At 47.5% G+C, this 21,824-nt stretch overlaps 10 protein-coding genes across 10 annotated transcripts; 6 read left to right on the top strand and 4 right to left on the bottom strand.

Moving 5' to 3' along the window:
- Positions 1 to 227: 227 nt before the first annotated feature.
- Positions 228 to 1,466, bottom strand: K441DRAFT_655479 (uncharacterized protein). The gene is made up of 2 exons (XM_067647854.1): positions 1,231 to 1,466; positions 228 to 1,181 (listed from the first exon to the last, which is right to left on the bottom strand). Exons 1-2 carry the CDS (start codon positions 1,365 to 1,367, stop codon positions 563 to 565), a joined length of 756 nt encoding a protein of 251 aa, XP_067507105.1. The 5' UTR covers positions 1,368 to 1,466; the 3' UTR covers positions 228 to 562.
- A 562-nt stretch (positions 1,467 to 2,028) lies between these two features.
- K441DRAFT_675007 (RWD-domain-containing protein) lies at positions 2,029 to 2,930 on the top strand (the record flags this gene model as incomplete). The annotated part of the gene is made up of 3 exons (XM_067650816.1): positions 2,029 to 2,095; positions 2,149 to 2,223; positions 2,383 to 2,930. The coding sequence occupies 3 exons, from the start codon at positions 2,029 to 2,031 to the stop codon at positions 2,928 to 2,930; spliced, it is 690 nt and encodes a 229-aa protein (XP_067507106.1).
- Positions 2,931 to 3,112: 182 nt separating this feature from the next.
- On the bottom strand, positions 3,113 to 6,324 carry K441DRAFT_366007 (uncharacterized protein). The gene is made up of 5 exons (XM_067641420.1): positions 6,120 to 6,324; positions 5,673 to 6,069; positions 4,873 to 5,441; positions 4,712 to 4,823; positions 3,113 to 4,656 (listed from the first exon to the last, which is right to left on the bottom strand). Exons 1-5 carry the CDS (start codon positions 6,225 to 6,227, stop codon positions 3,446 to 3,448), a joined length of 2,397 nt encoding a protein of 798 aa, XP_067507107.1. The 5' UTR covers positions 6,228 to 6,324; the 3' UTR covers positions 3,113 to 3,445.
- A 1,331-nt stretch (positions 6,325 to 7,655) lies between these two features.
- K441DRAFT_655483 (uncharacterized protein) lies at positions 7,656 to 9,871 on the top strand. The gene is made up of 7 exons (XM_067647855.1): positions 7,656 to 8,301; positions 8,367 to 8,442; positions 8,514 to 8,614; positions 8,704 to 8,835; positions 8,928 to 9,206; positions 9,271 to 9,450; positions 9,519 to 9,871. The coding sequence occupies exons 1-7, from the start codon at positions 8,153 to 8,155 to the stop codon at positions 9,739 to 9,741; spliced, it is 1,140 nt and encodes a 379-aa protein (XP_067507108.1). The 5' UTR covers positions 7,656 to 8,152; the 3' UTR covers positions 9,742 to 9,871.
- A 181-nt stretch (positions 9,872 to 10,052) lies between these two features.
- K441DRAFT_630673 (XAP5-domain-containing protein) lies at positions 10,053 to 11,393 on the top strand (the record flags this gene model as incomplete). The annotated part of the gene is made up of 3 exons (XM_067646286.1): positions 10,053 to 10,309; positions 10,369 to 10,918; positions 10,980 to 11,393. 3 exons carry the CDS (start codon positions 10,053 to 10,055, stop codon positions 11,340 to 11,342), a joined length of 1,170 nt encoding a protein of 389 aa, XP_067507109.1. The 3' UTR covers positions 11,343 to 11,393.
- A 539-nt stretch (positions 11,394 to 11,932) lies between these two features.
- K441DRAFT_546987 (uncharacterized protein) lies at positions 11,933 to 12,622 on the bottom strand (the record flags this gene model as incomplete). The annotated part of the gene is made up of 1 exon (XM_067642890.1): positions 11,933 to 12,622. A coding segment is annotated over one exon (690 nt), but the record flags the coding sequence as incomplete, so codon positions are not given.
- A 192-nt stretch (positions 12,623 to 12,814) lies between these two features.
- K441DRAFT_655486 (HAD-like protein) lies at positions 12,815 to 14,095 on the top strand. The gene is made up of 3 exons (XM_067647856.1): positions 12,815 to 13,010; positions 13,064 to 13,223; positions 13,294 to 14,095. The coding sequence occupies exons 1-3, from the start codon at positions 12,994 to 12,996 to the stop codon at positions 13,978 to 13,980; spliced, it is 864 nt and encodes a 287-aa protein (XP_067507111.1). The 5' UTR covers positions 12,815 to 12,993; the 3' UTR covers positions 13,981 to 14,095.
- Positions 14,011 to 15,215, bottom strand: K441DRAFT_655487 (HSP20-like chaperone). The gene is made up of 3 exons (XM_067647857.1): positions 15,110 to 15,215; positions 14,690 to 15,018; positions 14,011 to 14,641 (listed from the first exon to the last, which is right to left on the bottom strand). Exons 1-3 carry the CDS (start codon positions 15,135 to 15,137, stop codon positions 14,309 to 14,311), a joined length of 690 nt encoding a protein of 229 aa, XP_067507112.1. The 5' UTR covers positions 15,138 to 15,215; the 3' UTR covers positions 14,011 to 14,308.
- Positions 15,216 to 15,745: 530 nt separating this feature from the next.
- Positions 15,746 to 16,484, top strand: K441DRAFT_685301 (uncharacterized protein; the record flags this gene model as incomplete). The annotated part of the gene is made up of 2 exons (XM_067651865.1): positions 15,746 to 15,793; positions 15,849 to 16,484. The coding sequence occupies 2 exons, from the start codon at positions 15,746 to 15,748 to the stop codon at positions 16,482 to 16,484; spliced, it is 684 nt and encodes a 227-aa protein (XP_067507113.1).
- Positions 16,485 to 18,110: 1,626 nt separating this feature from the next.
- K441DRAFT_694170 (uncharacterized protein) lies at positions 18,111 to 21,281 on the top strand. The gene is made up of 3 exons (XM_067652706.1): positions 18,111 to 18,288; positions 18,341 to 18,966; positions 19,017 to 21,281. The coding sequence occupies exons 1-3, from the start codon at positions 18,117 to 18,119 to the stop codon at positions 20,832 to 20,834; spliced, it is 2,616 nt and encodes an 871-aa protein (XP_067507114.1). The 5' UTR covers positions 18,111 to 18,116; the 3' UTR covers positions 20,835 to 21,281.
- The last annotated feature ends 543 nt before the right edge of the window (positions 21,282 to 21,824 follow it).

Here is a 21,824-nt window from a genome sequence, read left to right on the forward strand (position 1 = left end):
CGCCCACCACCACCTCCCTCATTTCCTGTGGGTCTAGGCCTCATAGGGTGCATGCCTTCCACCGCAAAGGATCTCCCCAGCCGCGTACAAACGCAAGCCCGCAGGGTTTGCGCCTTCTTCGCCCAGGTTAAAGTTCACTGTGGAGTGGCGAGGATCTCTTGGAAGAAGCATGCATGTGAGTTCCACAGTAGAAATACCATCCCGCATCTGCCATATCCCACGTCTCGCCTGCAACTGGCATGGGTCACCGGCTGTCAGCGAAGTCCCCGAGACCGTGGACCCAGAAACAGCCATGAGCGGAGCTAGCGGGCCCGCCACGAGCTCAGGGGGGCCATAGCAGAGCTGAGAGGATGCCTTTGGGCCAGCCATCGGCCAGTTCTTGGTTGGCCCCAGCATACTCATCTTGTACCAAGCCCGCCCCCCGTACCCCACCTTAGGTACCTGCCGTGTTATCGCCATCCGACATGTGACAATTTTGCCGCGCTCCTTGCCAAGCATACCACAGGTATACCGGGGGCATCGACATGTACCTGCTGTATTGTACCCATCGCACACGGTTCATTCATGTGTCTTCCATCTCCTCATCTTCGCTCCCTTCCTCGTCATCCTCCCAATCACCCTTGTCTTCATCCGCTTCGTCTCCATCCGTAGGCGGGCCAAGCACCTTCGTCAACCCTTGCACGAGTTCCTCGGCATGTTCCTTGAGCCGCCCGTCCTCATACTCAAGCACCTGATACAGCTTGAGACTGTTTTGCAGCCATTCCCGACTTGCCCGCATAAGAGGCATCAGGGCCTTTCTTTCTTCTGCACTGTCGCCCGATGACCTACGTTTCTCGCTCATCAGATACAGACACCACCCTCCAAGATACCACGCCTCTACACTACTGTCATCTTCCCCTACTAGTCGTTCTAAAACCTCGAGTGCATCATCCTCCATCTCTGCCTCCATCAGTAGTCGCGAAAGGCTGATTCTCGTTGGGAAGTCGGGGACTTTCACATCTTCCGTATCCAAGTCTTTCCATAGTTCTATACTCCTGGACAAAGCTGCTCTGGCATCTTCCATTCTTAGTTGAGAGATTCGCACTGAGGCTAGCGTCTGTAAAGGTTCTGGGGTGTTTGATGCAACAAGTAGTGCTTCGGTGACCAAAGTTTCGCATCGTGCTTCCGCATCCTCTTCCCACCTAGTTGATGGTTAGTTCAATTGCAAGAAATAACTGGTCTTGCACATACGATAGATCCGTCATGTAGACTTCTACAACTCCACATAGTGCATTTGCCAGCTTGGTTTTCTTCTCTTCCAATGCCTGTGAGACCTGTGGCGTACTTCCCGTGCCTTCCAGAACCCCAATCTCCCTCCTCAACACCATTGCACCCTTCTCAAACCACTGAACACTCTCCGAACCGCCATCTTCACATAACTGTGCCAACCAGAGGAACTTTTCTGCTCCCCCACCAAGAGCCCCAGGAACCTCCCCCTCTGGATCTAACGATGCGGCAAGCGTGAAGTTCTCTCGTGCAGCCTCTACATTACCCAACTCCACGTTGATTTCTCCCAGCAAGCTCACAGCAGGCAAAGATGATACTGTAGGCTCTGGTGTCGGTTGTAGTAGAGCTAAGGCTCGTCGAGCACAAATGAGGGCCTCGTTAGGCTGGGAGGTCTGTAGTAGAGCGGTTGCTTGTGTGAGAAGTAGCTCTGGAGAGGCCTTTGTTTTCTTGGGTGCACCATTTGATTGCGAGATTTTCCCATGCCTTTTGGGCTTCCTCGTTCGATCTTGAGGCTTTGTTTTAGCCATTTCTTTCCACGGGCTCTCGGAGTCAAGTAGTATACAGCAAGGCCTAAGCCCGGAAGAATCAATGGTTTGTGTATCGAAGCACGGGTAGCGTACCGTCGTGAGTGCGCAGAAGTAGAAGATTTCAGAAGCTTCGCGGCTAAGAAACAAAGTCGATTAAAATTATGAAGGCCCGCAAGAGCACAGACGAAAACCAGATGCCCCACCAACACGACCATCAGCAACAGTATTTCGCAAGATGGGGATTGAGGAGCAAAGGGAAGAGAGAGAAGTCCTGGACTCAATCTTCCCAGACGAGATCACAGGTTTGTGCAATTCAACTTAACAGTTCTACTTGCCTATGGCTAAGTTGGCCCAGATATCTCGGAGAATGAATACCGCGTATCCGTTCCACTCGACGTCACGAACGACGACGGCGACGACTCGGAGCCTCGTAAGTAAATATTTGGTTACCATTGCTCATAAACGCGCTCTCACTTGATTTCCCTAAATTAGTCTTAATAATATAAGAAATATTTGCAACACTGCCCACCTTTGCGCCCTCTTCATTTCTTATTATTTACAAAGTAGTTCTACTAATAAATCACCTTAGCAACCCTCATTCTTCAAGTCCAATACCCCTCCAATTACCCCGATGAGGCGCCACGCCTCGACATCTCCGCTCCTCCTAATGCCCCCAAATATAAATATCTAGACGTTCAATCTGACAAACTAACCCTCCTCGAGTCACTCAACCCCACGATCGAAGAAAATCTCGGCATGGCAATGGTCTTCACGCTTGTCAGCACGCTGAAAGATGCCGCTGAGTTGCTGATTAGTGAGCGCCAGCTTGCCGCTCAGGCGAAGCGGGATTTTGAGGCTGCGAAGGCAGAGGAGGAGGAAAATCGGAAATTTCATGGCACGGCTGTAACGAGGGAGACATTTGTGGAGTGGCGGGAGAAGTTTAGGAAAGAAATGGCAGAAGAGGAACAGAAGCGGATGGACGAGAAGGAAGCTGAAGATAAGAAGAAGCGGGTTAAGGAGGAGAAAAGGATGACAGGCAGGGAGCTTTGGGAAGGGGGGCTGGCTGGGAGGGGCGAAGAGGAAGATGAAGGTGCGGATGGTTTGGAAAGCATGGAGAAGATAAAGATAGAGGCATGAGATGAGCTGAACATATTTAAGAGTTGGGATGCTCAAATAATACCATCGGTGTGCAGACGCGGCTTGAGACAATGTGAGAGTATAAAAAAATTCCAAAGAGCTTTAGCTCTAGAAATATAGGTATGAGATGCTCTTAACAAACATGAAAGGCACTAGATGCTACTTTGCACTTCAACTTCTTTGACTGAAAATGGGTTCTCAATGGTTCTTCTGCTAGTCATTTCTTACCGCGCCTTTGCCACATAAAATCATCATACCATGTCATGCAATGTGCTGCTAGTTATACCATGAAACCGACAAGTTTGTCGCCTTATCCGTACCTTTTCCAGTCATGAGACATACTGCCTAGCCCACCCCGTCGTACTCCGCATAAAATCTAAACCGCCAAATACACATGCTACCAGGCGAACATCTTCGCGCAAGGCAAACACTAAAGCCATAAAGAACGCCAATCGACAGTTTTAGGACATGTTGTAAACCACAGCTAGTGACTGCGTAGCAAGCCGACCTGGACGCTACTGAAACCCTGCCCCAATGATCTTGCCCACATATTTCAACTCCCATTCTCGAGGGTCATGTCCCTCAAACCTCGCGTTCGACCTCTCGGCCAGCATTCCACTCGTGACTGACACAGTATCGTACCACTCTTTAGCTGTAGGGTCCGCATCGTCACCCCAAATGGTCAATACACCATCTTCAGAGCGAGGCCCAATTTTGGGAGGCACGCCTCGCATCTTCAGTAACATGAAAAGAATGTCACTGAAGCGTTCCCCTTGTTGGCTGTAATACGCGGCTTGCTTGTCTAGTGGCCACCTCGCATTACGTGGTTGCTGTTGTTGCGGATCTCGCTGAGATGCTTGAAGAGCTTGTGCAATATCGCCATCAGTCGTGCTAGATTCGATTTTGAATTCTTTCTGAGATATTGACCCGCTTTCCCAAGTCTTAAAAAGCCAGCACATTCGTTCAACGCAAGCTAGAAGTATCACGGCAACAAGAAAGGTTTCGAAGGGATTGGCCTGCTGTCGCTGCAGTAGCCGCCGTTCTAGATCGTTCATTACAAATTTGCTCAGATTCGCTGCGCGTTTTTCCGTGGCGCCCATAAGTTGGGATTTGATGAGTTCATAAGACTCTCGATTATTCATTACTGTTACTGGGGAGCGGGCACTACTCTCCAAGTCCGATTGCGACATTACTGCTGGCGCCATAGCAGGGGGAAGAGACGGATTCGAGAAGAGATGCCATTCCAACGATGGGCCAACAAGAATACGTGTCGCTATCCATAGCTCGAGAACGCGCCCAAGCAGACCATCCTTTGACATGTTAGCGTAGGAACAGTATAGTGAGGGGTGATACTTAAATCGAACCTTGTTGCTTGAACTCAGATTAAAAGCAGTTGCCAAAGTAGGTTTCATAAACGTAGAGTTCTCAGATTCATAGAAAGCCGAAGCAAGCCTTTTAATATAGTGCTCAAGTTTTCCACAAACGTCATCAGTGTCTGAGTCCAAGATTTCCAGGTTGGCAAAATTCTCGAGAGATAGGGTCCCGTTGCCCAACAAAGCCGGATCGATAGCAGAGTTAGGAGTCCTTTGACATTTCAGTAGCGTGAAGGTCGCGAAGGTAGCTGAGTCGACGAAGTGGGTACCCTCGATCCGCCCGGGTATCTGGTCCAGCTGAATTTGGCCTTTCGCCTGGCTAACAGCATGGAAAGCCAAAACGCCATGGAGACCTTTAAAGAATAAGTAATAAAATATTATAACTTGACGCTCAGAAGTATTGCTGACCTGCAGAGTAGAGGTTGAATTCCTCAGCTATTCGTGTTCTAATGCACGGCTGTTTCCACAATCGAGCGCTTTCGACATTGACACACGTGCTACACGGGCTTTCACCAGAACACTACAAACACTTAGGCAGGTTAGGTGCAAGGTTGGATCGGACCACCTACTGGTTTTTTAAGCATGCGGCATCTTATGCAAGCGCCCCTCTTTCTAACTTCCTGCACTTCTTTTCGTCTAGAATCGGAGAACCTACCTCGTACTTTAGGCTTGGCGGGTTTCTGATTCATGCTAAAGTCGGTAGTGAAGTGAGTCTGTGGTGTATTGGGATTCATCGCAATCGGGCGGGGATACGATGCTGGCCGGTTCGCAAAGCCATCTTGTGGTACCGACTGCTCTCTTCCGCTGTCCTGTAATAGAGGGTCTATCGCGTTCGCTTGTACGTTAGGCCATGCTGGAGACGGGCGGCTATGTCCATGGAAGTATTTATCTGAAATACTAGCATTTGAAACACCAAGTTCCGGTTCCATGGTTAAGCTATTGTTTGGCATCATAGACTGAAGTTCATTTGCCGCTGAAGCAGCCATGACTAAAGGAGAGGGAACCATCTGCGCAATGGGAGCAGCACTCTGAGATATTGGAATGCTTCCAAGGTGCGGAGATCCCGCTGGAGAGTGCTGGAGTGATCCATAATGATATATTGAAGGTAAGGCGGGGGCGGACGAGGTATCTGCCCAGTCTACTTTGTCAGTTATTCATGTGGTACAAATGAGATGTTATAGGTGGCTATAAGGAAGGCAGTGTTGAGCGGAGGCCCTGCAGATAAGTTGAACTTTTTAGATGTCACCAGGTTCGAACCTCTGACTATGTGAGAAGAGAAAGCCTTGAGTGGCAGAGTATTCAGTGTTCTTTAGCCCAACCTGGGAGCTGTTCAAGGAAGGTGATGAACATCGATTACGCAAGAACTCACCATTCTTATCCGCTACACCAGTTATGTCGGGCCCTTCAGGCCTGTCGTCTTGGACAAGAAACTCATCCAACAGTGCTCCATTGTGAAGCCCATTACTACGTGGTGATGATTTTCTCCTACTCTTGCCAGGTGCCCGCTTGCCAGAGAGGTCTAAATGTTGTCGAGAAACCTCAGCCAAGGTTTCCAAAGCAGACATGCCTTGTTTTGGCGCAAATGGGAGGTTCATTGTCTGTCCGTTCTGTGCTTGGCCTGCAGTATTGGCAATGTTCGCCATGTTTTCTGGTAGATCGGGCAGTTCGTGAAACTGTAGGATCGCGCGCTGGCGGTCGCGCAAAGGGAGGGCAGGGCATTTCTTGACGAGGTGGTTGGTCAAACTGTCTATTCTACCCTTAGGAAACTAAGACACGAGTTAACAAATTCTCAAAATGAAGCGGAAGAGCTGCGGACCTTTTCACCGCAAGATTTGCACGTGTGCTGGTAGCGATTGCTCGCGTCCTCGAGCTTCGGGCCGCGTTCGAAGAACTCTAGAATAAGTTGATTTGGCTTACGGCCCATTTCCGCAGCGAAAATAGCTCTACGGCCAAGGTATCGCGAACGATCGGCGTGGTGGAGCAGAGTGATGGAATCTGAGTAGTGCCGAGCGGAAATGAATGCGGTAAAGGTCTTGGAGGTTGTGGTGGTGGATGGCAATTTCGGCTTGCGTTGCACGTGCTAAGTCGAGCGAATCTTCATCGCCACAACCTCGCGCAAACCTTCATGTATGGCCTCGGACAAGCCAGAACCAACTTATGCAAGGGTACTTGATGCGCGTTAATGTCACGTTAAATCTGAAATATGCTCCTCATCCTCCTTCCCCCCAGAATCTACCCGAAGAACTCAATCCCGTTGACACGAAGACATCGAGCATACTCTCAAATAGCCAGTTCTCATGTATTAGCTATCACCAGGCTTGTATGTCAGTAGCACGGATACCACCAAATAAGCCACAAGTCGTCAATTGCAGAAGTCTTCTTCACCACTATCCGATGCCGACATACTGCATCTACTCACAGAATGGCATTTCTTCAGGCTCACGGAGAGAATGGACAACTCGCGTTGTCCAATGTATAAGTACTAACTAACGGAATTACTGGCTTCAAGCCCGTCTAACAGCCCAATAGGGACCATGCGACAAAAGAGTACCCGATCGGGAGTAGCGGGTCTGAAGTGAAGAACCAACCGTATTCGTAGTACGGAGAGACGAAAAAGACGAGGATCAACAAGGCTAGAAGAAAGTGTACGTAAAGCCCTGATAATAGGGAAAATAATTTCCTCCCCTTCATTATCCCTTCGGTATGGAAAGTGTGTCAAGGAAAGAAATATGTTGAAGAAGAGGCAGAAAGCAGCCAGATTCTCTAAGGCAATCTCGCTATATCTACGGGCCTACAATTAACTAGGAGGGGCCGTCGCCTTTCACATCTGCTGTAGTAGTTTTACCGTTAGGGAATCGTGCAAGCATAGTAAAATATGTTCTCTACATGGACTATATGCTAACGCATCACTAATTATATCCTACGTGTGTCAAGTATCAACTTACCTATTATAGGTTCTCAGGTCGTATCAAGATATGGGGGGTGGAGAAGATGGCCGAACAGACGTGTAGAGATAGATTCTGAGCGTCTATATGAGTGGTGTAGGATAGAATACGTCATCTTGAGAGTTCAATTAGGAACCTCTAAATTATTTGCAAAGTGTTCTAGAAACCATAACAACTTGACCTTCTAGAAAAGTCACAACCAATCAAACATTAGCTATACTACGGCATAGGAGCCTATTACTGACGGACTCTCTCCTTCACGTGGATTAATGCTTTACAGATCCTTGATTGTCTGACAGAGCTATTGCGTTTAATATTTTCTTTGGAGTAAATGTGTCATCAATACCGAGGTTGGCCCAAGATCTCCGTTTATAGGCTTCTCTCAGCTTCAAAACTCATCCCCTCGGATAAAACTTCGAGGTGCATGAGGCATGTGAACCTACATGTATACCTAGGTAGTTTTGTTATGAATGGCACGCTCAATACAGCGTTCTCGGTCGAGCTCCGGTTCAGCTCCACAAGACGCCACGACACGAAGCACTAGTAGCAGAGCCGCTTCAAAAAAGCATATTTAGTTATACCCCCCCCTCACCACCCTCCCAACCTCCCAGACTAGGCATTCTTTCTCCTCATAAGCTGAAGTGCTGCTTATTTCTCAATCCTCCCTAGTACAAACTTAAAACTATTGTCATAGCAACCGTTTTTGTCTTCCATAGACTCAATACTTGCGTCCTTGCCTCGTCTCCCTCGTCTCCCTCCTCTTTCTTTCAACTTCTCACTGATTTCCGAGATGCTACAGTTCAATTTTCCCATGATATCCGAGAAGTTTCCTTCGTGGCTTGTTAACGCCTTTGCTCTGATATTTTCATATTCCTTGCTTTGTCGTTTTCTCCGCTTTCGCCGCATGAAGCAAAAACATGCCCAGTATCCCTACAAAACAACTGAGTCATTTGCTAATATGACAGCCGATGATGCCTATGAAATTGCGAAATACACCTTCTCCTTGGAGTTTCCTTTCACTATGGAGAAAGCAGCCCAATTTGCTCTCTTCAGGTTAGTGGCCGTGAGCGAGCCACCCCAACCCCCATTCCCGGTCTTAATAACGAGGAAAACTCCAGGACGTATGGTATTCCATCCATTAGCAAGCTTCTTTGTGAGACCAAACAATTGTCTGAACCAGCGACAGCATCCAAGGTATGTCACTATTCCTTACAACAGCTTCAGCTCAGAGACATCATCTTTAGAGACTAATCACTGACTACCAGCGCTACGCTGACACTGTCATTCTCATCAATGAATTTATATCAAACCCCCCAACATCGGATCGGGCAATATCAGCCATTTCAAGGATGAACTATCTCCACAGGTTTAGTTACCTCGTTTGTTAGATTCATCCATGCTTAAAGATGCTAGGTGGTGTGGAGGGCTCGTTACATTGACGCTAACTACTACCAGCGTTTACCAAAAGGCAGGCAAAATCAGTAATGATGACATGCTATACACGCTGTCTCTTTTCGTCCTCGAAACTGATCGATGGATCAGGACGTACGAGTGGCGTGCCATGACCCCAATGGAAGTCTGTGCAATGTGCGTAAATAATCTTGCTTTCCTCAGAGGCCCCACTTCACTCCTCTTAGAGTAATTTCTTGACCCATGAGGTAATAACTCGATATTTATAGGGGCACGCAATGGAAAAACATCGGAGATGCGATGGGTATTTCTTTCACACCTCTCGCTTCCGGTCCTTCTGGCTTCCGCGATGGTCTACAGTTCACAGAGAAACTTCGAGTGTGGTCTGAGGCCTACGAGGAGAGGTTTATGGTACCAGACAAATGGAACAATAAATTAGCCGACGAGACCGTGGCAATACTAGTCTACAATCTTCCAGAATGGCTTAAAGGCCCTGCACGCAAGGTAGTTGCTACTCTCATGGATGAGAGATTAAGGAAGGCGATGATGTGAGTAACTCGATGTAAATGCAACATGAAAATTATCAGAACTTCTATTAATGTTTAATTATAGATATCCCACACCTTCTCCTAGCTACACAATGTTCGTTAGTGCTGTATTTGCGGCTCGTAAAATGGTGCTTCGCAATCTTGCGCTACCGCGGCCATACTTCTTACGGTTTAGAGCATTATCAGAGAAACCGGACAAAAAGACAGGACGCTATTATAGGTGGTTTTATGAGATAGAGCCATGGTAAGTGTTGTCCTACTACTGGTATTCAGCCGGACACTCAAGAAGCTGAATGCTAACTTTAGCCATAGGTATATCCAGGAGTCGTTTTGGAACTGCTATGGGCCTGAAGCCTGGATTAGATGGATGGCCGGTCGGCCTTATCCAGGCGGTCAGAAGTACAAGTCGCAAGGCTACCACATGTACGAGGTTGGGCCAACAGATATGGATGGCAAAGGTATGGGTGCATATGAAGAAACTAGACAGAAACTCTTTGCACAAGGCAGGGGCGCTTGCCCCTTTGGATTTTCTTGAAGAAATTTATTGGCTTAAGTTAAGCAAGAGAGCCGGAATTCTGATAGTTCGGATTGGCTTTTCAAGTTAGACGGAATCGCTTTAGAAAGTGACCACAGTGACCGTTACGCAATAATACTCTTTAACACTCATTTCAAGAAATGATAATGCGGAGGCAGTTTCTTGAGGCGCGTTTGCCCCGAAATGGAATAACCCCAAGTCCATGCAGTAAAGCATATTGGCTCAGCCCCAAACTAAACTACTTAAGGAAATTCCGCTCAACTGAACTTCTCGTCGCGACAACGCGGGCACAATCCAGCAGTGCAACGAAGATGGACAAATCAAATGCATCATCCACTTCACCTTCCCGCAGCTCAACTCCAAACCCAACCACGGCTTCTCGTTTTACATGTCAAGTTGCTACAGCCGAAGATCTTCTTAAGGAGCAAACTGTTGGACTCGTTCACCTCTCCGATTTCCGCAAGCGCCGCGCCGAAGCACTCGAGCAAAAAGAGAGGGAGAGGCAAGATACAACAATAAGCAAATCCAGCACACCTGGGGGGTCAGGCACTGCAACACCACGGGACGGGTAAGCTCTTGAGTCCCTTATATTTGGGTTACAGAATGGGGCTAATAGTCAAAGTACAGTGCGTCGATAGCTCAGTCAGCTAAGAAGAAGCGCAAAGTTGTATCGACAGGAAAGCTGTCTTTTGGACTGGATGAGGATGAGGATGAGGATACAAAATCAAATGCATCTATCTCTACGATAACCCGTGAAAATACGCCTGATGGCAGAGCTGGAAGCATTGGGGCTGGATCGGCTTCAGAAAAGGAAACATCAATCCCAAAGAAGCGCCTCGGGCCTAACAGTGGAGTAAGGTTTACTCCAAAAGTCATGACGAAGTCTGCACTCCTCCGCGAAGCTCAAACAAGAGAACAGCTGCGGAAGGAGTTCCTTGCTATGCGAGATGCTGTCAAAGCAACAGAAATACTAATACCGTTTGTCTTCTACGACGGCACCAACATACCTGGTGGTGTGTGTAAAGTCAAGAAAGGAGACCATGTGTGGCTATTTTTGGACAAGGCACGGAAAGTTGGCGCAGAACTTGGTGTTGGAGGGGACAAAAGCCGGAGAGAATGGGCGAGAGTGGGAGTTGACGATCTTATGCTCGTGCGAGGAGAGGTCATTATCCCGCATGTAAGCAGCTGGCCCCAACCGTGGTAGATACACAGAATTGCTTATCTGATTTCTGCAATAGCATCATGAATTTTACTACTTCATGGTGAACAAGACCATCGGTTTCAGCGGTCCTCTTTTCAACTACTCCGCACAACCTACAGCGGCTACATCCATTTCTACTGAATCAATTCCTGTAGATCCTGGTACTTACGACCCACTGGCTCGGCCTGATAAGAAAAAGGACCAGGAGCTTTCCGCTTCCGATTCTGAACTAGAAGGTTTCAACCATGACCCAACCATAACAAAAGTTGTCGACCGACGCTGGTACGAACGTAATAAACATATATTTCCAGCTAGCGTCTGGGAAGAATTCGACCCTGCTAAGGATTATAGCAAAGGCCATCGTAAGGACGCGGAAGGCAATTCGTTCTTCTTCTCATGATCCTCGCCAATGTCACAGGGTTCGAAATTGATACAGGGCGATCTGGGGTTACTCATTCTTATCACTTAGGGATCGGATTCCGGTAGGACAGAATTTCATCTAATTAGACAGGGACATTCTCGTCTATTTCAGGTATTAATCCATTCTATAGATACCACAGTTAAGCTGTTTCAAAATAGTTTACTAGACGCAAACTCAGTACTTGTGGGAGATTGGTGGCCAAAGGACGAAAGTCTTTTGATAGGAATGACAATACCCCCTATGTTTCGTCTTTTACTACAGATTCTTTGAACCCTTTCGAATACCATAAAATCAGTGGTTTAACTAGGTGATGTGTGAACACTCGATCCTTAGCGGCTTTCCAGTCGTCTGACATTTGACCATAGCATAGCCAGCAGCGATAGGCACAGTGAAGAGTCATATCGAGCAGTGAAACGGCAAGACTTGTAGATACTTAGCGCTCAGAACGCCATACTCCTCTCGGGCTTAAACCGCCCACTGGCCTTTAGCATGCATTATGAGGCTGCCCGGTCCATAACGTATTTGTTTCTTGCCTCCGGCACTTTTCTTCAGTCTTCTGCTTCTACATGCTACGCGCTTTGGTTGAACTGCATACTATAACCGCCGCCCGCCTCGTCTTTAACGAAATTGAAGTTATCAGTCGACAGTCCGAAAGGCTTTAGGATACCATTTCCAAGCTGCTTCAACTTCCCCATCATTTCGCCCATCTCTTTCTGTTTAGCTTCTTCAAGCTGTGGCGGCAGAATCCGTAGTGCATCTTGCACAGCCTTTTGGTCGAGCAGTGATAGGTTTGGCATCGCAGCAAGCTGCCTGTAGTCCTCCGCAGAACCCTGTAAAGCCGCCCATCCTCCAATCTCTTGCCTCGCTTTTGACCGTCTTAAGAGTGCTTTTGCCCTTATTTTTTGGATGTCGCCTCTACTCCTCCCGCTTCGTACCAACGCATCAATCTTTACCGCCGTCCCTTCGTCAACCTCTTCCACTCGTGCGTCCACTTCTTCTCCTGGTTTCTGATCTTTTGCTGGGGGATTTAGTCGGTCAAGTGCTTCAAGTGCCTCGGTCGCTGCGCTGATTGCGGCCTTCCAGTCCAATAGTTTAAGGTGGCATGCGGCGATGTTACCGTGAAGGACGGCCACATCGTACTCGAAGTAGGCGGGGCAGGTAGAGAGAGCTTTGAGATAGCCTTGGATTGCAGAGGAATAGTCGCCGCTACCGAATAAGGTATTTGCTTTCGCCTTCTGTATGTTTGATTCCGTAAGGAGAGACTGACAGGTGAATTAGAACATGGCAGTAGAATGGAAGGCGGGGAAATCGATTTACAGCCTCCTCTTCAGAGGAAAACTGGAGCGTTGATGGCTGCTCGTCTGCTTCGGGTTTCAAGGCATTTTTAGTCTTCTCAGGTTCTGAATGAAATGATGTGGACATGTTTGGAGTTTGTTGAGGTGCACGGTTTCAAGGATGCAGATTTGGGAGGTAGTGACGTCCAGGCGCATCTTGGCGGTTGTCCAGCACTGTCCAGGTACTACATTTTCAGGTCGCAACAGCTAGAGGACATCAATTCTCTTCCATGTATCTTTGCCTTTCCAATTGGTCGTGATTCCTAGCTGGAGTAGCATACATTAATACAGAAATAATGGCTCTTTCGTCAGAGTATGTATGACACCTATTCATAGAAGTTCATTGAAGATTCTAAACCCCCCAAGTCTACCGCCCATTAGGGCCTGCCTTTTTGATATGGATGGTCTTCTCATCGATTCAGAAGACCTCTACACAGCTTGCGCAAACGAAGTGCTCCGCGAATACGGCCGTCCGAACCTCCCTTGGAGTATAAAAGCTCAGCTGCAAGGTCGACCAGGGCCAGAGGTGCGTTTATCGTCCTCTCACCTAACTCTCCGCAGCCTTCTCCCTCCTCAAAAGATGCTGATATTCGCAGGCCCAGCGAATCTTTCACGCCTGGGCCCAGCTACCGCTTACCCCCACCGAGTTTTACGCTAAGCAAAGCCAACTGCAACGCAAATATTTCCCCAGCGCACAGCCTCTCCCCGGCGTCCAGGAGTTGCTCTCAAACCTGCAGCATGCGCAGCCTCCAGGCGTTCATCTTGCGCTTGCCTCATCTTCACACACCGGCAATTTCCATCTCAAGACCGCACACCTGTCGACTCTCTTCTCAATCTTCACACCACCACATAGGGTACTAGGCGACGATCCGCGCATCCCGCCTGGTCGGGGTAAACCTGCGCCAGACATCTACCTGTTGGCATTAGAGACGATCAATGCTAGCTTGAGAGAAAAAGGAGAACGGGAACTGCGGCCGGACGAGTGTCTTGTGTTCGAGGACAGTGTTCCCGGGGTGGAGGCGGGACGGAGAGCCGGTATGCAGGTTATCTGGTGTCCGCATCCGGAGTTGTTAGAGGAATATAAGGGGCGGGAGAAGGAAGTTCTGGCGGGCTTAACGGGGGAGAATAAGGAAGAGGAAGGAGCTAGTAGCGCAGAGGAATCAGAGGGAAAGAATAAGTCGGGACAACCAGGTAACGTCGATGACGGTTGGGCACGTTTATTAAAGACTTTGGAGAATTTTCCATATGAAGTGTATAGTATCAAAATATATGTGAATTCCTAGCGCAAGCACATTGAGAGGTACGGTTAATTAACGGTACATAACTGAACTTTCTGTTTGGTTCGGCTGGCGTAGTGTTATGAGCTCAAGAAGTTTTTATAAGGCACAAATGACAACAAGTTTGTTTTTCTTGCAGGTTTCATGAAGAATGGTTATAAGTACTGATTATCCTCGGTCTACATCCACAATTGCCCATAGAATAGACGAGGTGCTGTGCGACGTGAGACAGCAATTCGTTCATTACCATTTTCGAGAATGACGCACCGTCTTTGATACGAAGACATCCTCCAACATTCAAGACGCCGAAACCACCAGAGGCGCATTTTCGTGTCTATTCGACTTCCTGAATCTTAGGTGCCGCAGTGGTCGATGCTTCCTCTGTCTTCTTGGCAGCCTCCGTAGCAGCTTCAGGCTTTTCATCATCGCCTTCTAGCTCCGGCATGTCCTCATCATCGTCATCACTACTATCTTCGTCCATGTTGGCCATTTCGCCTAAGTCTGGCATACCACCCATGCCTTGGGCTCCACCCATGCCTTGGGCTCCACCCAACTTAGAGAAATCAATACCACCAAAGCCACCATCTCCATCACCACCCATAGGGTTCATTTTGCTCATATAATCATCGTCATCTGGCTGTGCATCCTGCTCATCTTCGTCGACCCACTAAAGGAGGTTAGACTTCAACGCTTGTAGTGAGCTAGGACAACTAACCTTGTCAAAGTTGGTCTTCAAGAAGTGCAGCTTCCGCGATTCCTTCAGAAGACGCGGCCAGTATTCCTCCTTTAGCTCCTTCTTTCGTAGAACTAGCTCAATGTCTCGGCCAGTGTGGTGGATCCTGGACTCCTTGGGGTCGATTTCAGCGTAGAACTCCAGTTCAACATGATAGGTAACTTTTTTAGAGGTTGATGTGCCAGTGAAAGTGAGCTTGGTAGGTTGGAGATCCAGCTTCATTTCCTTATCTGGCACATCAGAGACCATGAGTGTGAGGAAAACGTGATTTTTTGCCGCATCCGTATTGGAGGAGCGCTGGGCCCAGAGCACTTAGTGGCATGTTAGTGGTAACTTGAAAGCACGCGGATTTCGAAGGCTTCTATTTTAAGAACGAAGCTGAAGGCAATACTCGCTGCTTACCTTCCGGGGTGATGGTTTCTGTAGACATGGTGATGCTTCGAAATAGAAGTGGGGTTGAGAGGCTGGGAGCTCCGCTTGCAGAAGCACTGTAGGGAGAGCGATGGAGTGGCAGACGTGGTAGATGTCAAAGCAGTTTGTAGTTTGGTGTCGGCGAAGTGGAAGATGGGAGGAGTGCTCAGGCCTGCTGCACCTTTCTACTAGCGCGGCGAGGCTGGAAAGATGTTTGTAGAAAGCAATCGAAATGCTGCAGAACTTCGCCCGCTGCTACAGAGGTAGCGGTCCAATGCAGAGATTCAGCCCAACAACAAAACAGAAGCTTGGAGAGATAGTTTCAAGATGCAATGCGCCCTAGATTTCGTCTTTGTTGTCGGTACCGTGGAGCCTCACTGTGTGTTTCGTGGAGGTGCTAATTACAGTATTGCCCCTCCTCCAGAACGTCAGCCGAGCAGGCGCATTCGCAATACATACCAACCCAACCTTGGACTTCACTACACCACAGAGAGACAAGGCAACCCTGGAAACCCGCCTAGAGCAACAACAAGACCTGGCTAATACCCTCAGCACACTCCGAAGCTGCCAGAAACTAACCACCTGCGCTTGAATCTACAACGCTCTGCTCCGCCTGCGCTATTTAATATGGAGACTATCCGTGGTCTCCTCTGGAAACCTACTCCCGAAGAGCAAGTCCGTTCGACTTTTCCCGTTTTTTGTCATTCCCTTTCACTAACATCGGTTCTAGAAACGCAAATGCAACGCTCTTGTCCGTGCCAATGTGCGCAAGCTAGATCGCGACATTCAACAGCTCAAAGCTGCTGAGTCTAAAGCCAAAAACTTTATACTTCAGGCAAATAAACGTGCCCAACGCAACCCATCACAGGCGAAGCAGGCTGCTCAAGATACGAGGATATATGCGCGGGAACTTATACGGGCCAGGAAGCAGAATGCACGCTTAGCAACTAGCAAAGCACAACTGCAGAGTGTTCAGATGCAAGTCAACGAAGCCTTTTCGGTCCGGAAGATAGAAGGCAGTATCAGAGCATCAACAGGCATTATGAAGGATGTAAACTCTCTAGTGCGGTTACCCGAACTGACGGGGACGATGAGGGAATTAAGTCAAGAGCTGGTCAGGGCAGGGATCATAGAAGAAATGGTGGGGGATAGCTTACCAGACAGCGAATTGCTAGAAGGGGAAGACGATGAGGCAGAAGCAGAGGTTGATAAGATTCTCACAGAGATCCTGAAGGATCGGTTACCACCGACTGCCCAGAAACCGGAAGAAGCTACTCTTACTCAGCCCGTGGAGGAGGAGGAGGAGGAGGACCAGCAAGAAATGCTTGCTCAGATGAGAGGCAGACTAGAGGCCCTGAAGAGTTGATGATGTACACTAAAAATTTTGTTGAAACGCAGCCTCACAGCCCTGATGTAATGTACCGGCCGGACTAGTTATGATTCAGGATCCATGGGCTTTGATTTGGAGTATGGCGCACGTTCTCATACCAGAAGAGCTGATAATCCACAGCCATCTAAGTTAATACAGGCTGATGTATTGATGGGCATATCGGTTAGTTTTTGCAGCGCAGTGCTTCTTTTAGAATTGTGCTGTTCGCACAACTTGTTAATAGGGTGAGGGAATGCACTGCCTTCATCATCATTTAAAACTTGAGAGTGCCATATTAGACTCTTTACGAATATAATTAAAGATTCGATTTCGACTTCACGCAAGGCACGTACACGAATATTCCTGATATCGCTCAACAAATATAGAAGCATCCATGCAGCCCATTAAGATGATTATATTAGGAATATGGGCTTTAGCACTATCTGCTTCTGCTGGTATTCAACAGCGGGCCGCATCAACACTGTATGTTTTCAGGCGCCCCTACCTTTATCTAGCAACCTCTTTCAGTTGAGGGCTCCATGTACGCGCAAGAGGTTCTTTTCACATTGATGATTAATCAAAACCAAAGGCTTCATGTGGACTTTCAATGGTGACCTAGTGCAAACCAGAATCTGGCGATTTCTTGGTTTAAAACTTATATGTGATATGGGACGCAGGTCGTTTAACTGTTACCCGTCCTTTCTCATTAGTGGCTTAGGGCTGTTTAGCAGAGCTTACAGACAAGTGTCGAAGAGGGGGCCTTTGCTTCTTTACTCAAGCTACGAAAGCTCATTCGCATATTGTGTCCTAAGATTACTTAGGATGTTAATCAATGTGAAGATAGTGTGTCTACAGCTAAATGAGTCATGTCTCGATATACTGAGGCGAGTCGATTTATCATTCCCAACCAACTCTTCAGTTAAACCTCTCTTAGTGGCGCAGACAGAATTGACCATGCGTAAATGCTAGCCGCTCGAAGTCAGTGATCTAGTGGAACTCTCAACAAACTATATACAAAGATCTTTTCAGGATCCGCAATTATCGGAAGATGTTTTGGAATTTATAATAACCAGCCGATTGCTACGGTAGACAGCTATGGTAGAATTTACAGAAGGGGGGTATCCTCTGAGTTTACTCTGGTTCTAGGCCATAGCCGCCACAAAACATCTCGAAATAGCCCGACAGAGCCTTGTAGCAGTTCAAGCGAGGAAGGCGTTGCGCTGAAATAAAGGCTCGGTCGAACGCATGCAGCCCAATGATAGAGAAAGGATTAGAAATGCCAAGGTCAATTCTCGTGGAATGTTACGGCGCTGAGCTTTCGGCGGCGGCGGAGTGGTGGCTTGTATAAGATACGTGGAGATTATCGATAGTTAAGATAATTAGGATACAAGGCTATGCATCCTGGCATATGGAATGTCATGGTCCATTATCTGTTGATGCTTGTCGGCCGCGTGGAGCGGCTTTCCCCTGCATTTCGCTGACAAGCCAAGCCATTGACCCGCGTAATCGAATGTGCACGTGCCCTCGCGTCTCGCGTTTAGAAGTCGTCACAACACCCCACAATTCAATTCATTTGAAACGAATGCCGTTGTGAATAACCTCCTCCTCACTCGCCATTGGTCATGAACTATGGGGAGAGTTATCCAAGATTCCGATGAAGATGGCGATCCTAGGTCGTGCACTCCATTATCATCGTACGATCGCAGCAGAGTCGCTTCTCCAGCCCTAGCCACCACTCGCGCGGAAGAGAACTCCTTGCCGTTAGCAGGTATTGAAGCTGACCTTGGCACAAGCTCCACCGGTATGTATTACTTTGTCGAATATTATAAAGAGATTGCGCTTACCACTTGTAGAGTTTCTGAAAAGAAACATCCAAGCTGCACATCGGGACCTGGTGGCATCCATCCCCTCTACGCAAGCTTCAATACATTTAGATTTGGTTCATAACGCTATTACGGGGCCTGGGACCCATACAGCGCATTCTAGTAAGAGAAGAAAGACAGTGATAGGAATGGAAACAAGCCAATTGCCTGGAAAGAAAATAGAGCGGAGGAAAACTGGAAAAATTTATGGACAGCCGAAGCAACAAACACTTCCGTTTTTGTTCGACGACAATGATAGTGCATTTGAGGCTCTAGCAGTCGAAGAAGGCCAAATTTCGCTTGTTCATTGCACACATCTTTCTAACACCGTGCCCGATGCGTTCCTAGATGTCACATTAAATGTCATACCGGATGCTACTTCCACAGGAGTGTCCATTATACCACAGAATCTCCCTGAGCCCATACACGATAGATTTGCTCAGCATCAGCCTTCCACTGTGTTTCCTTATCCGTCAAGTACCGTGCCAGATAACACGCTCACGCAGCAACGGCTGCTCGATGAGGCTCTCTCTAACCATTTACTGGAATCTATACCAGGCCCTGCTGACCCTCCCCGTTCTTCCACACTGTGGTCTACCTTCATGACTAATCCATCGGTAGGTAAGACAGCCTTTAGAGCATATGTATGTAGCTGAAGTGTATCTAGGAACACACAAACTCAGACATCAAGTTAGGAGATGAGAGTGGGCATTTCCCTATGGATTCTATCAAAGAACCTGGCGATTATCCGAGCTGTGGAGATGTGGAACCATTTGCTGCTCCGAACCACCCCATTACTTCTCCGTTAGGTCACTCTTCTGAAAACACCCCTTCATCCTCTGCCGCAGCTGGCTGTTTAAAAGGGATGCGACACCCTAAAACCTCTACAGAGCTGATTAATCCGTCTAAAAGTCAGGACACATTCACTGATGAGCTTTCACTTCCTGCTAGTTATCTGTCCTCTCGGAGGAAAAATAGAGCAACTTCTCCTACAACAGAGGGCTTACCAACGCTGAAAAAATCCAAACCAAAGGAGAAAAAAAACCAAGGCGAAAGAAATTTTAGCTCCGATGCGGACGAGTTAAACCCTGAAAATTCCGTTGCTGATATATCCCTAGATATACTAGAGCTGAGCCGGAGAAGACACATTCCTTCGTATGACGGTGGTAAATTCCAAGTAGAGACCGGAATGGAAACCTCCCAAAATAGCAAGTCCACAGCTTCTGAACCTCTGGTATCTGATGGTGCTATCATTGATTTGCCAGAGGAGCGCTACAAACCACGTCCAAGTCGATCCCGGTCGGCTCGAGTTATTGAAGAAGAGCCTATTGATTACTCTATACGTCCTGAGAAAGCTGCAAGACTGCGGGCAAAACGAAATAAAACCTCTGGAGAATCGATTGGTCGTGTTATATCTTCATCTTCTGAGAAGTTGGAAAGAATCTGTATCATGGGGTTCAGTCCTTCTCGGGCAATGAAGGCGTTGGACGAAGCTAATGGCAGTTTTGACGCAGCTATTGAATGGCTGTGCAGCCAACCTGCAAATAGGACACCAGGCAGAGTCTTGCGTACTGTTTCCAAGGAATCAAGCCCCCGAAAGAGTTCTGGTGAATTGCTGGAGAAGAACATCACGGATACAAACAACGCTGCTAATAGAAATTCTGTCAGACCTTCATCACAAGAACAGAAACTACCAAGCAACGAAGCGCAAATGGTTATCAAGTCTTTACAAAAGTCACCAAAGGCCAACTCTCGGGGGTTCTTACACGTAGAAATCCCTGCTATATCGAACCCATCTGCAAAGATGATTCAGGCTCCAAGGCAGATGACCACAGAAAGCGAATTGGAGTTGAATTCCGAAGACCTTAACGGGAATCTAATGAAAACAACTATCCCGAGAAACAACCGAACAGGATCTAACCAGCTCCAGAACCATCCAGTTCAGCTCATTGACAAAGCTGAATCAGTTGTACACCAATCGAAACGCAGAAAAACCACTCAGCTTGAAGACATCAACAAAACTACTAGCGTAGTACATCAGTCTCCAGGTCCCCCAAAAGAGAAGAGAGGTCGTGGCCGTCCGCGCCTTAACCCGAAGCCATCCGAACCAACGGTTGATGCCCATGAGAACGTGGGAGTGGCCCAGAACAACTTTCAACCACAGCAAAATATTTCTACGAACGTCCTTCAAAAGAATGGAGCTAGTAGGATTCTCGGCAGCCCATCGTCGAGAGATAAAGCCATCTCTGTTGTGACAGACGAAGCGCAAGCATCAATAAACACGCCGCCGGAGTCTCCTAAGAAACGGTCTTCGTCAACTTTGAAACCCACCGTATCTGCTACCAGGGGAGTTCAAACATCACCGAAAGCCAAAGAAGCATCGAGTCCTGCTCATTCACCGCTAAGCAAGGGCAAAGTGCCCTTTAGAGTTGGCTTGAGCAAAAGAGCGAGGATTGCGCCCCTACTGCGGATTGTGAAGAAGTAGTCACATAGGCAAAACAGGGCCTTTTTTTACAGACAAGCCTAAATGATTAAGGCATGTTAGTAAAAACCTCGTGGAACTGGATAACAGCGATATGATTTAAAATGGCTACTAAAACAGCGCATCAATAAATGCATGTATCTCGGAGCCCACAGATAGGTTTGTAGCGTGATCTGAGACTTGTTCGTGAATAGTCAAGCAAGTATATTATATGCAAACATCTGAAGCTTAGGTCTAGTTCTTAAAAAGGGCAAGCGTTAACTTATGACGGACATACATACCTTTTTAGCACTGCTGATAAACTCACGGCACCCTACCTTGAGAAACCCTCAGCGTATCCACCAAAATATGCCCACCAATTGTCCACGGCCTAACGCCGACGATCTAAATAGCAGAGCGTAGCGCAGATACGATACCTTGGTTTAGGCTTGCTTCACAAATAGATACAAGCTTCATAATATTCTCGTATAAATATCTCTTATATGCACAAGGTGTCAAGGATGTCGAGAATATCAAGGATTAATATAAAAAGGGCCTAGAAGAGGTAGATTAGGTAGTAAAAAGAGCGTAGAAGGCGTTAGTAACTATAGGCAATATAGTAAATAAAAAAATACCATAGAAGCTTATATAGTAGCTGTTTAAGTAGTAAAGGAGGTAAATTTAAAGTAGAGGCGATATTATAGTATTAATTAAGTAGTAGCTAGTACTGAAAGCACTAAAAAATATTAATATAGAGTCTCTATATAAAAATAAGGCTTTATGAGACCTAAATAATAATGCGATACCGTATTTTAGTGTTCTAAACCGCCATTGTCCTATCGCCGTCACAACCCTATTATCTACGTTAGGGGGTATGCTTGGTAGAGGCACGTGCAGAGCCTCAAACCGTGTTTTGTGATAGAAGGCTTTGTGAATTTGAAGAGGGGCACTTAAATTATCAGTAATAAGATAGTAAGGGTAATCACGATGTGCGAATACAAGCTCCACGAAGCA

This window comes from Cenococcum geophilum, assembly GCF_001692895.1.
Source record: "Cenococcum geophilum 1.58 unplaced genomic scaffold K441scaffold_9, whole genome shotgun sequence".
In the NCBI taxonomy this organism is placed as follows: Eukaryota; Fungi; Ascomycota; class Dothideomycetes; order Gloniales; family Gloniaceae; genus Cenococcum; species Cenococcum geophilum.

Bases quoted from the DNA above. Each gene is read 5' to 3' on its own strand.
- K441DRAFT_655487 (XM_067647857.1), bottom strand. From the start codon at position 15,137: ATGTCTACAGAAACCATCACCCCGGAAG. The intron at 15,019-15,109 runs GTAAGCAGCGAG...CATGCCACTAAG, and splicing joins AGAAACCATCACCCCGGAAG to TGCTCTGGGCCCAGCGCTCC. The intron at 14,642-14,689 runs GTTAGTTGTCCT...AACCTCCTTTAG, and splicing joins TGAAGACCAACTTTGACAAG to TGGGTCGACGAAGATGAGCA.
- K441DRAFT_655486 (XM_067647856.1), top strand. The intron at 13,224-13,293 runs GTGCGTTTATCG...TGATATTCGCAG, and splicing joins AAGGTCGACCAGGGCCAGAG to GCCCAGCGAATCTTTCACGC.
- K441DRAFT_655483 (XM_067647855.1), top strand. From the start codon at position 8,153: ATGAAGCAAAAACATGCCCAGTATCCCTACAAAACAACTGAGTCATTT. The intron at 8,302-8,366 runs GTTAGTGGCCGT...GGAAAACTCCAG, and splicing joins GCCCAATTTGCTCTCTTCAG to GACGTATGGTATTCCATCCA. The intron at 8,443-8,513 runs GTATGTCACTAT...ACTGACTACCAG, and splicing joins AACCAGCGACAGCATCCAAG to CGCTACGCTGACACTGTCAT.
- K441DRAFT_655479 (XM_067647854.1), bottom strand. From the start codon at position 1,367: ATGGTGTTGAGGAGGGAGATTGGGGTTCTGGAAGGCACGGGAAGTACG. The intron at 1,182-1,230 runs GTATGTGCAAGA...ACCATCAACTAG, and splicing joins GTCTACATGACGGATCTATC to GTGGGAAGAGGATGCGGAAG.
- K441DRAFT_694170 (XM_067652706.1), top strand. From the start codon at position 18,117: ATGGGGAGAGTTATCCAAGATTCCGATGAAGATGGCGATCCTAGGTCG. The intron at 18,289-18,340 runs GTATGTATTACT...TACCACTTGTAG, and splicing joins CCTTGGCACAAGCTCCACCG to AGTTTCTGAAAAGAAACATC. The intron at 18,967-19,016 runs GTAGGTAAGACA...AAGTGTATCTAG, and splicing joins CCTTCATGACTAATCCATCG to GAACACACAAACTCAGACAT.
- K441DRAFT_366007 (XM_067641420.1), bottom strand. From the start codon at position 6,227: ATGGGCCGTAAGCCAAATCAACTTATTCTAGAGTTCTTCGAACGCGGC. The intron at 6,070-6,119 runs GTCCGCAGCTCT...CTCGTGTCTTAG, and splicing joins GCAAATCTTGCGGTGAAAAG to TTTCCTAAGGGTAGAATAGA. The intron at 4,824-4,872 runs GTAGGTGGTCCG...AAGTGTTTGTAG, and splicing joins GCCGCATGCTTAAAAAACCA to TGTTCTGGTGAAAGCCCGTG.